Genomic DNA, 14,324 nt, shown 5'->3' with positions numbered 1-14,324 from the left:
AATTTTTTTAGATCAACAACATGCCTGTCTTGGAAAATTGGTGAATCTGTGTACCTCCCCTCTCCTCCTCTATTTTCCCTTAAGGCACCGAAATGAAATTTACTTTTGATTACAACGAACTTGGAGGTGGCTGGAAGAAAAAATAGATAAATAAATAACAGAACATAAACGTTGATAGAATTGAGAGTTCGTAAAATAGAGCGGATCTTAACGCAAACTCTATGACTGCTGTTCGGGACAGAGGACCAGTTCGTAAAAAAGAACGTGATCTGTACGTAAATTTGAAGTTCGCAGACCACAGCTTGGGAAACACTGAAATTACATATGATGAAGGTATAATTTATTACTTATTATACAAATGAATTTCTATACAGTCATATAATTTCTGGTTTCAGTTCTTTTTCTTTCTTTCTTCCATTTCAATCATTCATATCTCACAGGTGGAATATATATCGTGATTTTGTGAAATATCTCCAAGAAATAAATCTCAAATCGCTAAATTTCGTTTCTGAACACGAAGAAAAATTTCAGGCGCTATCAGCTGCAGCTGAAGACCGGAAAATTTCAGAGGAACCTGGAAAAATAAAAAGTAAAAATCTTGAAATTAAATTATAGTTGAAAAGTTTCATTGATTGAATAAGTAGTGGTGTTTTGGGTCGTTCTGGCTGCACCGCACCAAAAATTGTCCCGTTCTGGCTGCACCCTCACAAAAATTGTCCCGTTCTGGCTTCAAATAAAACACGAAAATCCCCACACCCAAAAATCACAAGTCCGATTACTTAAAATCTCTCCCTCTCAAGGTTGTTTTTCCGTATCTCATTATAATATACCTGCTTTGTTGTTAACCTGAATAAAAGAAAACTTTTCTTTAAGATAACGCAATTGTAAGCTTGTCACACGGCATTCAAGGTTGCTATTTAAAACGATGCTCTCTTTTCAAAACCGGCATACAAGATTTATTTCTTTTTATGTAATAAGCATTATTTGCCTGCTATTTTTTTTCCTCTTGATATTGTTTACCACTAATCATGATAAAGAAGCTTTAACGCCCAATCTCACTAATTCATCTTGTTTTGAATCGGTTTATCTTGGAAGAAGTTACTTTTTTCATGTTTGCTTAAAGGATAATAAAAGTGTTTTTGATATCAGACATTTCTTTAAAAACAATCAAGGGAAGCTAGCTCCATATTTTGTCGGTGTGCAGTTGAATAGAGATGAATTCTCAAAACTTTGCCAGTCAAGATGTAGTGATGAATGATCTTTATCATTTTCGTTTCCCATCCACTACACTAGTTGTTGGACCCACATTAAGTGGCAAAACAACTTTAGTCAGAAAGTTATTAAAGTGTAATCTTTATGGGAGAGATATTAACAATATCTTATGGTGTTATTCAATGTTCCAGCCATGGTTTATAGAAGAATCAAAAATAGATTTTTACCAAGGCATACCTGAAGCATTTGATGATTTTTATGATGTCGTGGTTCTTGATGATTTATTAGAATCTTTAAATGATGAAGTATCACGTTTATTTACAGTAACATCTCATCACGGCAATAAAAGTGTTATACTTTTAACTCAAAATCTGTTTCCTAAAAATAAAATTTTTCGAAATATTTCCCTTAATACTCATTATCTTATTTTATTTGGGAACAACAGGGATTGCAGTCAAATTCAGTGTTTGGCTCGTCAGATGTTCCCGGGTCAGTCGAAATACTTCATCGATGCTTATAAAAAAAGCACTGAGAAACCGTATGCTTATTTGCTGGTTGATTGTCATCCGTTAAGCAACAAAGCGCTTCGTTTGAGAGATTCGTGTTTCTCGGACGCAGAAGGTGTCTACTGTGTTTTTGTTCCAACAAAATGAAGTCAATACGTAAAAATTACCATATGCTTGCTTTCTTACAAAAAGCAACCCCACTTCAACGTCGTGCTGTTCTGAAAAATGTTAGTCCATCCCAATTGCATTCTATATGTGAAGTATGCTATAATGCCCTACATAACAAGGACCTGAACTGTAATGTTTCTAAACTTAAGAAATATAAGACAGTGATTAGAAAGCTTGCTGACAAGAAGGTCTCAAACCACGTCAAGAAACGGATATTATCTAATCAAACAGGTGGAGCGTTTCTACCATATCTTATTCCTTCTGTGATCAGCGCAATAGGCAGTCTTTTCCAGCGTTAAAAATGGCTAAAAAAATGGCCTTAGTTCCAGAAGAATATTTGTTACCTCGGCGAATGAGAATATCTGAGGAGTCACAAACCGAAAATGAGATCGGAAATCTTTTGAATACCAACAACATGTCTGATGACGTCAAAGTGAAAATACTTAATAATCTCGTTTCTAAATACAAAAAACTGGTTCATACTCCGTACGACCCTGTCAGAGTTTCAATCCAAAAACCTGAGGAATCGATTGATGTAACTGAAACAGTTATCGAATCACCTAAAAAAGTGGACGAAGATCCGATAATTAAGCAGATATATCTTTCAATTCCACAAACAACAAGGAAGTATGTTCTTCCACTTATAGATAAAATGATGCAAGCTAACCTATCCTGGAATGAACAAGGACAATTATTAATAGACGGGAAATCTTTGCCAGGTACGCATATCATCGATATATTCAGTTTTATACTCAGAAATAGAAGATCAGCTGAAATCCCCAGTGCTTTTCCATTGTTTTTTATGAAATTGATTAAAACTGGAATACCATTCGAATGGATACAAAATGATATGGTTAAAAGAACTTTTGCACAAGACTCTCCTTCACTGGCCCAGGAAAGTCTGCTAACACCAAAGAAGAAAAGTTCTCCGGATGAACGCAATATAAGTTCGGTGAATTTACCTGAAGGCTACTTCACTCCAGTGCGAGTACCATTTAAAAAAAAAGAACCTAAGAGAAGTGCACGTAAACGAAGTAGAACGCACGAACCTGGTGCTCAATGGCTGAATTATTAGGGGATATTTACTACGATTTGGAAAATCCTGCTTCTTTTGGTGGTGTGAAGAAGTTAGCAAAAAAAGCGAATATTTCTGAGCGGTTAGCGAAAGATTGGCTAATGCGTCAGGACACTTATACGCTTCATAAACCTGTCAGATACAAATTTCCAACTCGACCCACAATAGCTTTAGGGCCTAATGAGTTGTGGCAAGCCGATTTGATGGACATGAAGAAATATTCACGATACAATAAAGGGGTAAAATATTTGTTAGTTGTTGTTGATGTGTTTCGAAGGAAACTTTTCGTTCACCCCCTCAAAAACAAATCACAGGACCAAGTTTTGCATGCTTTCAAAGCGCTTTTCAAACAAGAAAAGTGTAAAAAACTCCATACCGATCGCGGTTCCGAGTTTTTCAACAGAAAACTACAGACTTTCTTTCGGGATAATAATATCGAACATTACTCAACACAATCAGTTTTTAAAGCTGCGCTAGCTGAACGAAAAATCCGTCAAATTAAAGACAAGATATATAGGCTATTCACTCACACCTCGAAATATAAATACATTCACTTTTTACCTGCGCTAGTTAGATCAATCAACGATTCGGTTAACCGTAGTACTGGTTTTGCCCCATCAAAAATTAAGAAAATTCACCATTCAGAAATTTTTGAAAGACTATACGGCTCTAGCCACAATGTCAGATTCAAGTTCAAAATAAACGACCAAGTAAGAATTTCAAAAACCAGGAAAGTCTTCCATAAATCTTATCTACCTAATTGGACACAAGAAATTTTTCTCATCAAAGCACGGTATAAAACTCAACCACCAACTTATGATTTGATTGATTTGAAAAAAGAACCGCTTATTGGACGCTTTAACGAATTCGAATTACAAAAGGTTATAAAACCGCTTGATAGTGCATATTGGAAGATTGAAAAGATATTGAAAACCCGTAAAGTTGGTAAAAACAAAGAATTCTACGTGAAATTTTTAGGGTACAGCTCGAAATTTAATGAATGGATACGGGAACCGGATTTAAAAACATGAAGAATCAGTTTTTCGTAACGCTCGCGAGTAACGCTAATAATGATTTGTTTCCAGAAAATACGCAGAGTCATTTCATCACAAAATTATTCAATCCGTTGCTTCTTGAGGGAAATTGGAAATGCGCATTAACAGACATTATAATTCCTAAAACATGGTATAACATTACTGATGATAACTCCAAATATCAAGTAACATTTTTTGAACAGATTGATGATACAGGCATTAGAGAATATAAAATATTTTTATCCGGAGATGACACTGCTACACTTAGTGAGAATATTAATAAAAATATATTACACACCGCTAATACTAATATGATATCATTTAATGTGAAAAAGAAAAAAAAAGAAGTAACAATTATTATTCCTACTGAATACGAAATTAAATTTGATAGAAACGCATCTGAGTTGATGGCTATTTTGGGTTTACCTCAGGAGGATAAAGTTCTAACTTCGACAACACACAATACGTTTTCATGGTCACCTAGTAAAAGGGACTTAAGTAAACAATACTTTACACTAGTAGATAAACGAAGTTTTGATATCCCGAACTATATGATTCCAGTTAAACCAGTCAAAGATGAGTTTTCTCATTTATCATTTTTTTCGGGTTTAAATGAGAATATCAAGTTGATTACAGGTACAAATGCAGTTGAATTTTCACTCGATAAAACTGAGAAATACGTTCAAATTAGAGTCTCTGAAGGTTTTGAATTGATTATCAATAAAAAGGATGCTGCATCTTTTTCAGCTATGATGAATCTGAAAAGAGAAGTTACAAAATTTTCTCACGGTGTCACAGCAAGTGTTTATGATAAAAACTCTGTAAATGTCAATGATTCAGATTTTTTTGAAATAGCTGAAGTGGCATTCAAACGTAAAATAGATGTTCAAAAAACCGAAAATTTTTCTCTGCCTCCTGGTTTGTATGCGAAAGGTGAACAACTAACACCTCATTTTGAAAAAATTAATTTTCAAATGCTAAAAAAAGGTATGTCGAGAATAATTGTACCACAGAACCATGAGTTAAATCTTTCTAAGGAACTAGCAGATATTCTGGGGTATGAAAAACTAAACTATCCACATGGTATATATCATTCAAAACATGAAATCGAGTTGTTTGCTGGGGTTTCAGAAATATTTATCTATACAGACATCATTTCCAGTCAGTTAATTGGTAATACCATGGCCCCACTACTTAAAATTATACCTGTCTTAAAAGAAAAAGATAATGAACAGGTTATACTAAGCTTTCCAAGTCCATTATATTGCTCCGTATCGAGGAATTTTATCGAATCGATTGAGGTTGTTTTGCGTGATTCATCTGGTTCGAAAATTCGTTTCCACTCAGGAAAAGTTTTTTTAGTCTTATCTTTCATGGAGATATAAAAGAGACTACCTTTTTCTTCAGATTCTTATTATAGTGACAAGCATCTAGTATTGTCACTATGTTGTGCGCGCGAGCGTGTTGCAATTACTATATCAATCAGCAAACAGGAGGAGGCTTACCATATTTTCAAGGCAGGTTAATTCAACGAGGAAATGGTTTTTTTTCTAATATATTTAGATATGTTACTCCATTTCTAGCCAAAGGTGGTCGATATTTGGGTCGACAGATTTTGAAAACATCTGCTAACGTTGCAAATGATGTAATAAGTGGTCAGGATTTTAAAACAGCTGCTAAATCCAGATTGACGCAAATGCGTGATTCAATAACCAGTGATGTTATTGATAAGATCCAAAAAGGTTCAGGTCGAAAACGACGCAGAATCACAAAAAAAAAATTAACCAAGAAAAAGCGAAAAGATTTATTTTCTTAAGTTATAAAAATAGATGATTAAAACAAAATATCATCACATTTATTTCCAATATGGAACAAAAAGGTTGTCCGTGTTTGAAATCAGAATTAGATATTTTTGAAAAACCCTTCATTCAAGTGGCTGTGGATGATTCTACTTTTGTAGAAGTAAAACCAATCGCAAGTATCTCACAAAAAGGTCCAATCGAGTTTTTAGTTAGTGGGAGTAACACTGAGAAATACATAGACCCTTCGAATATTTATTTGCATTTGAAAGCTAAAATCGTGAAACAAGATGGGACAGATTTACCCGAAACTTCTAAATCTACACCAATAAATTATATTTTGAATACGTGTTTTTCTTCGTTGCAAGTATTTTTGAATGATAAACCAATAAGCAACTACGCTAATTATGCATACAAGGCATATATTGAATCACTTTTGTTCACCTCGAGTGCAGCACAAAAAACTCATTTGACTAGTTCGCTGTTTTACATTGACACTGCTGGCAAAATGGATGACCATGCCCCTCTGAACTCTTTAAACTCCGGTCTAAAACAACGTCATGAACGTTGCAAAGCCTCACGAGAGATGGATTTAATAGGTCCATTACATTTTGATTTAGCCAACCAATCAAAACTTTTATTGAATGGAGTTGACCTTACCATAAAGCTAGAACGCGCTAAAAATTCGTTTGTTCTAATGAGTGATGTAACAGACACACAGCTGCTAATCACAGAGGCTAGTTTGTACGTTCGAAAAGTACAAATAGCTCCATCTGTTCTTCTAGGACATGCTAAAGCATTGGAATTAGGGAATATACAGCTTCAGATTAAACACAGTGAGATTCGAAGCTTTACCCTTTCTGCAGGTTTGCAAAGCCATGTTATATCAAATGCTTTCTTGAGTGAAATTCCCAGTAGACTGATTCTCGGTCTAGTACCAAACAAAAATTTCAGTGGTGATGAAAGAAAAAATCCATTCAATTTCAGGCATTCGAACATAAATTATATATGTCTAAGAAAAGATGGCATGACGTATCCATCAAACCCATACACTCCTTCTGCAACATCCTACGTTAGAAATTATATGTCATTATTCACAGACCTGAACAAATTTTCCAGTTCTACTGATATCCCAATAAGCTACGAAGATTATCCTAACGGTTTTTACTTGATAGCATGGGATTTAACTCCAGACTTTTCAAGCGAAGGTGATTGGATTTCCACTCCTGAAACCTCCAATCTATCTATCGAAATTAAATTTTCAGAAGCTTTAACAGAGACGATGACATTGATTGTTTATTCTCAAGTCCCAAAAACGATACAAATCGATAAATCTAGAAGCATTTACACCGATTTCTAAATATGAATTCTAACGATCTATTTCAAATCGCTCACGGTGATAGTTTACTATCACCAGTGTTTGCAGGGGTTTTTGCTTGCGATCAACTTCCGCTAAAAAGGAAAAGGAAGCATAAAGCGTATATTGTAAATATAGACCCCAAAAATAAGCCCGGTTCTCATTGGATCGCTATTTTTTTTGATAAAGAAAAATGTTATTACTTTGATAGTTACGGAATGAAATGCAGAAACGTGTATATCTTACGATTTATTCGTAGAAATTCAAAAGTTACTGAATATAATGAAACTGTGTACCAATCACCGTTCTCAAAATCATGTGGCATTTTCTGTTTGTATTTCCTTACACATATCGTGCGAGGCAAGAGACTGAATGAATTGACGAACAATAAAGAAAAGAACGAGAAGTTAATGTGTTCTTTTGCTGCTAAACAAATGCTACAGTTTTCCCGTATCCCCCAAAATGATGTCATACAGTACTGCGTGAGCTTGCTTTAATACACCAATTAAAATTTTGTAAATGTGATTATATAAACGCTAGAACATCTCAATTTTCATCATTCTACGCTCTGAAGATGGACCAGAAATATGGTTACGTTTATGTTCGCTCGAACGAAAAACCATCTCACCCTACACCTTTATTATTCTCGGATATGATTCAAGCCATAAAAAGTGCGATGAGTGTATCCCTTGATTACCCCGATAGCTGTCCATTGGAACTAAAATATTTCAAAGTAATGAATAACAAGAAAATTCTGGCCAAACTTCACGATGAGTGCATTCCAACATCGTTGATGGATGATGAACTATATGGTTTTTGCATTTTAAAACTAGAAGCTGGACTATGGGTTCCACATATATTTTGCGATAATTTCTACAACAGCATTTCGGAATGCGTTAACTGTGTTTTAGAAACTGACTTTGATCTACCGTTGATAACTAATTCTGTTAAAATAGCATACTTTAAACTGTTATCGGTGGATTCCGTGGTGACAGAAATTCACAGTGTTTTTGTGAAAAAACAAAATCTTTTCATTAATTAAACAATCTGCTAGTATTCGTGTTTTACAACTCTCGAGTATATCTTTGTAAAAAAAAAATTACATATTGTCATTATAACATTGATATGTAAGATTATATTGATTGTGTATGCAGTGTGTATATGTTACAATGATATTGTATCTAACTTGTAAGAATAATAAAAAAAATATTTTAATTTAAGAATAAATATCTCGAGTTTTTGTTTGTTGGTTTTTTTTATTCATGGATATAAAAAATTCAAGGCTGTTAAACAAATTACACTGTAATTACCTTAACCTCGCGAAACGCTAAATAATAAATTAGAAACGTAAAAACCATCCCGGAAATAAAAAAAAGTTTTACAAATGTTAATACATTATAATGGTCACTTTTCATTTCTTGAAGGTCAAATCGTGAATGAAAATCAGAAACAATATGATTGTTTCCGTAACACATATTCGGTAATCATCTTCCTTTTTTCTTGAAGGTTACGATCAAATTATAATTCTTGGCTTAGCTATGAATAATTGCTTCCTCTACTCCCTTATCTTAAAACCGAAGTTAAATTATGGGGAAAACCATAACATTCCACCACCCCCTCTCTTCAGGTCTTTCACGCATCACAATGTCATATAAACCATGTTTATTTTTGTGGTATGCTATATCGTGTTTTAACAGGAATGATTAATCGCGTGAGTTGACCTTGAATCTAAAATAAAAACCAGTGCATCGCTTACCATTTCACATTACACAAACGAAAAGCTCGGAAGACGAGATGGCTACTCCTGGTAAGTTTTTACAAAGAAATTTTTTTTATTCTCGTGTAAAGAACAACTTAGCTCTTATTTTATTCGCGCTATGATTTTAAATAATAAAATTCAAGAACATTGATTTCTTAATAAGATTTTTATATCGCGTTTTTTTATATATTCACAGGGGGCGATTTCTTTTTTTTTGTTTTGTAGATAAAAAATTTAGAAATGAAGACTCATTAAAAACAAAAAAACGTAAAAGTGCAAACATTTCATCTGACGACGACGAGGACAATAATAGCCAATCAGAAACAGAACGTCGGATTAGCAAAACCAAAAAAAAATATGATCTCGTATTGGAGGATGATCACATAAAGAAGAGCAAAACCAGGACTTATTCTATTTATGTAGGTAATGGCATAGTTATTGAAAACAAAATATATAGGAACAACACTTACATAAACATATCGAGATCAATAGACGGCGAGATAAAAAATAGATTTAATGTTCCTGTAACGCAATTAGACTCTTTGCGAAAGGCTCTTGATTGCATGGCTGAGCATTTAAAGTAAAAATAATCTTCCTGTGTTGTTAGCCAAGATTCATATTTTTTAAATGAAGCGTTTTTTAGCTTCTAGAATAAAAAGACAATAAAAATATATAAAAAAACTATGAAATATATATATGAAATGTTAAAAAAAATATAAACTATCTATATAAAAATGTAAAAAAATTATAAAATATATACAAAAAAAAATGTTAAAAAATTATAAAATATATACAAAAAAAAATTTTAAAAAATTATAAAATATATACAAAAAAAATGTTAAAAAATTATAAAATATATACAAAAAAAATGTGAAAAAAAGGAAAAAAAAAGTATTTTATCGTATAAATATAAAAAAAGGGTGTATTAAATGTATATATAAGTATGTATGAAATAGGTTTTATCGTGGTGGTGGTGGTTTTTTAAAAAAGAAAGAATTAAAATTTTATATTGAATGATTGATTAGCAGATTTTACCCCCGTTGCCAAGAGATTAGATTTTTATACTTCTAAATAGTATTTTGGTATCAGAAATTCTATCATTTTTTTTAGCTTTTATGTGTCCAAACTCATTATAAAAAAAAATAAAAGAATACTAAATTTTTATATTATTAAATAATATTTTGCGTATAATATAATACTAATATTTAAAAAAAAATTATGTGGTCAAAATGTTTGCATTAAAACAAACAGCTTTCAATAACTTTATCAAAACATATCGAGCGGTAACAACCATACGTGATCCTTATAAATTATTATCAAAAACAAAGGGCCAGATTAAAAATTTGATTTTAAAATTTCATAAAACATATATTAAGATCATAATTTGCTTGGAAATATCCTTTTTTAAATACGATGAATATCGTAATATATCAAGAACCAAATTTTACTTCGCATCAAAAGTTCTTAAAATAATATGTTCAAATAATTTAGATGATATTTTGAATGATGCCTTAGTTAATATTCTCGATAGAATAGATAATTTTGTTAGAAATGGTAGTGGGTGGGTTATAGAAAACATTAATTTTATAGATCTAAGTTTAGGTCGATATAAACCTCTGACGGGTGGATGTGAATTTGTATCGTTACCAAAATATTTAAAAAATAAAAAATGTTTACTTGAAATTAAAAATATTAATGACCAGAAATGTTTTCTGTTTGCTGTATTAGCAGCTCTCTTCCCCCCCAAAAAAAATGTAAGAAGTAAAAAAACTTCTTATTTTAAATTTTTCAAATACTTGAAATTTAATGAACAAGATTTCCCTATGGATATTAATAATATACACATTTTCGAAAAATCAAACAATCTAATAATTAATGTTTTTAAATATAAAAAAAAATCTGTAACACCTCTTTACATAGGAAAAACAACAAGGGAACAAAAAAAAATAAATTTACTTTTATTTAAGGGTCATTATTTTTTAATCACAAATATCAACAGACTCATAAACAGTAACGGTAAACATCACTATTGCAGTTCATGCCTACTTGGCTTCAAAAGAAGAGAATCTCTCATAAGACACGAACAACTTTGCTATGACATTGTCCCCGTGAGTTTGCCTAAAAATTTAATGACAAGTTTCGAAGATTATATAAAAACAGTCAAACACCCTATCTGTATGTATGCGGATTTTGAAGCTATAACAAGAAAAAAAACTATAATTATAAGTGACAATTCTGTTGTTATAGAAAAACATGTACCGATTAGTTATGCTATCGCTGTTGTTAAAAAGAAACAAATAATATTTTTAAATTATTATTGCGGGTTAGATGCTGTTGAGGTTTTTTTAAAAACAATTAAAACATTAAAAAAACAGCTTATTAACGAGCTTCATGAAATAGAACCACTTGATAAACATAGTATAAATAATATTAACAAAGAGTTCTGCCACATTTGCAGACAGTGTTTCGGTGATAATGATACAGTCGTCAAGGATCATTGTCATGCAACAGGTGAGTTCATGGGTTTTGCCCACAACTCCTGCAATTTAAACAGAAAAAAAAAATTCTTTTTACCTTTATTTATCCACAATTTCACAGGATATGATTCTAATTTAATAATCAATGCTCTAACCAAGGAGTTTTTTAAAAATATAAGAATTATACCCAGTAGTTCGGAGCGATTCACGTCCATTCAGTTAGATGAGATTCTGATACTGGATTCGTATAAATTTCTTCAGAGCTCATTAGAACAACTAGCTGATATCAATACTGAATTTCCTCTCTTCAATTCAATTTTCACATCCAAAAATAAATTTTTACTAAGAAAAAAAGGAGTTTTTCCCTATTCTTTCTTCGATGATGAAAAAAAATTAAAATACTCGCGTTTACCCGATAAAAAATTTTTTTTCAATTTACTAACAAACTCTGAAATAAGTGACGATGAATATAGTCATGCTAAATTAATTTGGAATAATTTTAAATGTTCGACATTCAGTGATTACCTTAAGCTCTATCAAATCACGGATGTGCTACTTTTGAGTGATGTATTTGAGCATTTTAGAACGATTATATATCGATTTTACGGTCTAGAAGTAACGAAGTTCTTATCAACACCTCACCTCACATGGGTAGCTGGACTGAAATACACGATGGCTCGTATTGAACTTTTACCAGAAATACAGATGTACACTTTCATAGAAGATGCCATGAGAGGTGGGATGTGTTTTAATAACCATCGCCATGTAAAAGCTAATAACCCAGAAATATATGGTTTTGACCCGAGTAAGAAACAGAGATACATACTTTCTCTAGACGTAAATAATCTCTATGGTTACTGTCAAACTCAATGTTTACCAATAGGTAATTTCCGTTGGTTGAGTGATGAAGAAATTAACAAATTCAATATTTTAAATGTACCTGATAATAGTGAAACTGGATATATTTTACAAGTAGATTTGAAATATAGTAGAAAATTACATGATAAACACAATTCGTTCCCCCTAGCTCCTGAACATCTAGTTATTAACGAGGAAATGTTATCACCTTACCAAAAAGACTTACTGGCTAATCTAAATATAAAATACAATTCCAACGTAAAAAAATTAATAAACACTTTATATGATAAGCATCTATATACCTGTCATTATAGACTACTAAAATTTTATCTCAAAATGGGGCTTCAACTGATAAAAATACATAAAATACTGAGTTTTCGTCAGGAACCTTTTTTAGAACCCTATGTGCTTTTTAATAATTCACAAAGAAAATCAGCAACAAATGATTTTGATCGATTATTCTATAAACTAATGAATAATGCATTCTTTGGCAAAACTTGCCAAAACGTACGAAATAAAACGGACATTAAATGTGCTCTAACTAAAAGTCAAACCCAAAAACATTTAGCGAACCCAACTATGGAATATTTTGAAATTCTCAACGAAAACTTAGTTTTATTTAAAAATAGAAAAAAAAAAGTTGTTTTAAATAAACCAATTTTCATAGGTTTCACTATACTAGAATTAGCTAAAGAAAAAATGTTTGATCTTTATTATAATTTTCAATCATATTTCGGGGAGAACAAATGCACGCTTATTTACACAGACACTGATAACCTAGTCTTAAATATCCAAGCGTCGAATGTTTACGAAAAATTAAAAAAAGATTTCAGTCATGTTCTCGATTTCAGTAATTATTCTTCTGATAGCCGTTTCTACAATATCGATAATAAAAACAGATTAGGGTATCTAAAAGATGAAACATGTGGGGAGCCTATTAAAGAATTTTGCTCATTGAAGCCAAAACTTTATGCTTACACATTTGGGATGTCTTCTAAACTAGCCGGGAAAGGAATTAAAAAAAGTGTTCTCAACACTTATGATTTAACTACGTATAAAGAAGTTTTATACGATGAAAAACTATTAAAACATACACAACACTTTATTAAATCCAAGAAACATATTTTATACACACTGAAAGAAAATAAGATAACATTAAACCCATTTACTGATAAATCTTACTTTTTTAATAACTTAGAAAATTTTGCATTTGGACACATAAAAATAAAAAAATGAATTTTATTCTGTTTAGCGTGCTGATAACACTTCAAGCTAGTTTTTAGAGGAGGGTTTTTCTAGCTTCATAGCGTGTTATTAAGTGAACCCCTCCTAAATCTTAAATTAATGACAACAAAATTTAAAAAAAAACTTAAAATTTTAGGTATATTTTACCTTGTTTTCAAAAACCTGGTTGGTTAGGGTGCGGCTATTCGGGGAGGTTGGAGGCCGCAAAAAAAAAATATATATATAAATAGACAAAACACGAAAACCTAACGAAAATCAATTCAATGTGATTTTCACTGGATTGCTCAGCTACATATTATAAACATACTTGATAACTTGGAAAAAAGATGCTTAAACATTTAGGCGGTCCTTTAAACCAGTTAGGAAAGGAATTTAAAAAAATTATTCTCAAAACTTATGATTTAAACACATATAAAAAAGTTTTATACAATGAATAATTATTTAAACGTACACAGCACTTTATTAAAACCAAGAAGCATATTTTATACACACTGAAAGAAAATAAGATAACATATTATACCCATTCACTGATAAATCTTACTTTTTTTTAATATCTTAGAAAATTTTGCATTTGGACACATAAAAATAAAAAAATGAATTTTATTCTGTTTAGCGTGCTGATAACACTTCAAGCTAGTTTTTAGAGGAGGGTTTTTCTAGCTTCATAGCGTGTTATTAAGTGAACCCCTCCTAAATCTTAAATTAATGACAACAAAATTTAAAAAAAAACTTAAAATTTTAGGTATATTTTACCTTGTTTTCAAAAACCTGGTTGGTTAGGGTGCGGCTATTCGGGGAGGTTGGAGGCCGCAAAAAAAAAATATATATATAAAT

The 14,324-nt window shown here is 31.6% G+C and overlaps 1 protein-coding gene across 1 annotated transcript in view; it reads right to left on the bottom strand.

The window, feature by feature from the left end:
* Window positions 1-321: 321 nt before the first annotated feature.
* The window catches only part of LOC149081737 (uncharacterized), a 53,192-nt gene continuing 39,189 nt past the window's right edge, over window positions 322-14,324 (bottom strand). The window contains exon 28 of the mRNA XM_089235749.1: window positions 322-574. Coding sequence (XP_089091875.1) covers window positions 488-574 — 87 coding nt within the window. The 3' untranslated portion in view covers window positions 322-487. The remainder of the gene's footprint in view (window positions 575-14,324) is intronic.

Source organism: Pholcus phalangioides, unplaced genomic scaffold (assembly GCF_987345545.1).
Source record: "Pholcus phalangioides strain wild (caught in Gottingen) unplaced genomic scaffold, Ppha-v1.0 ptg000009l_1, whole genome shotgun sequence".
In the NCBI taxonomy this organism is placed as follows: Eukaryota; Metazoa; Arthropoda; class Arachnida; order Araneae; family Pholcidae; genus Pholcus; species Pholcus phalangioides.
Note: the sequence above shows the minus strand (reverse complement) of the source record. Positions and strands in the feature narration are given on the sequence as shown.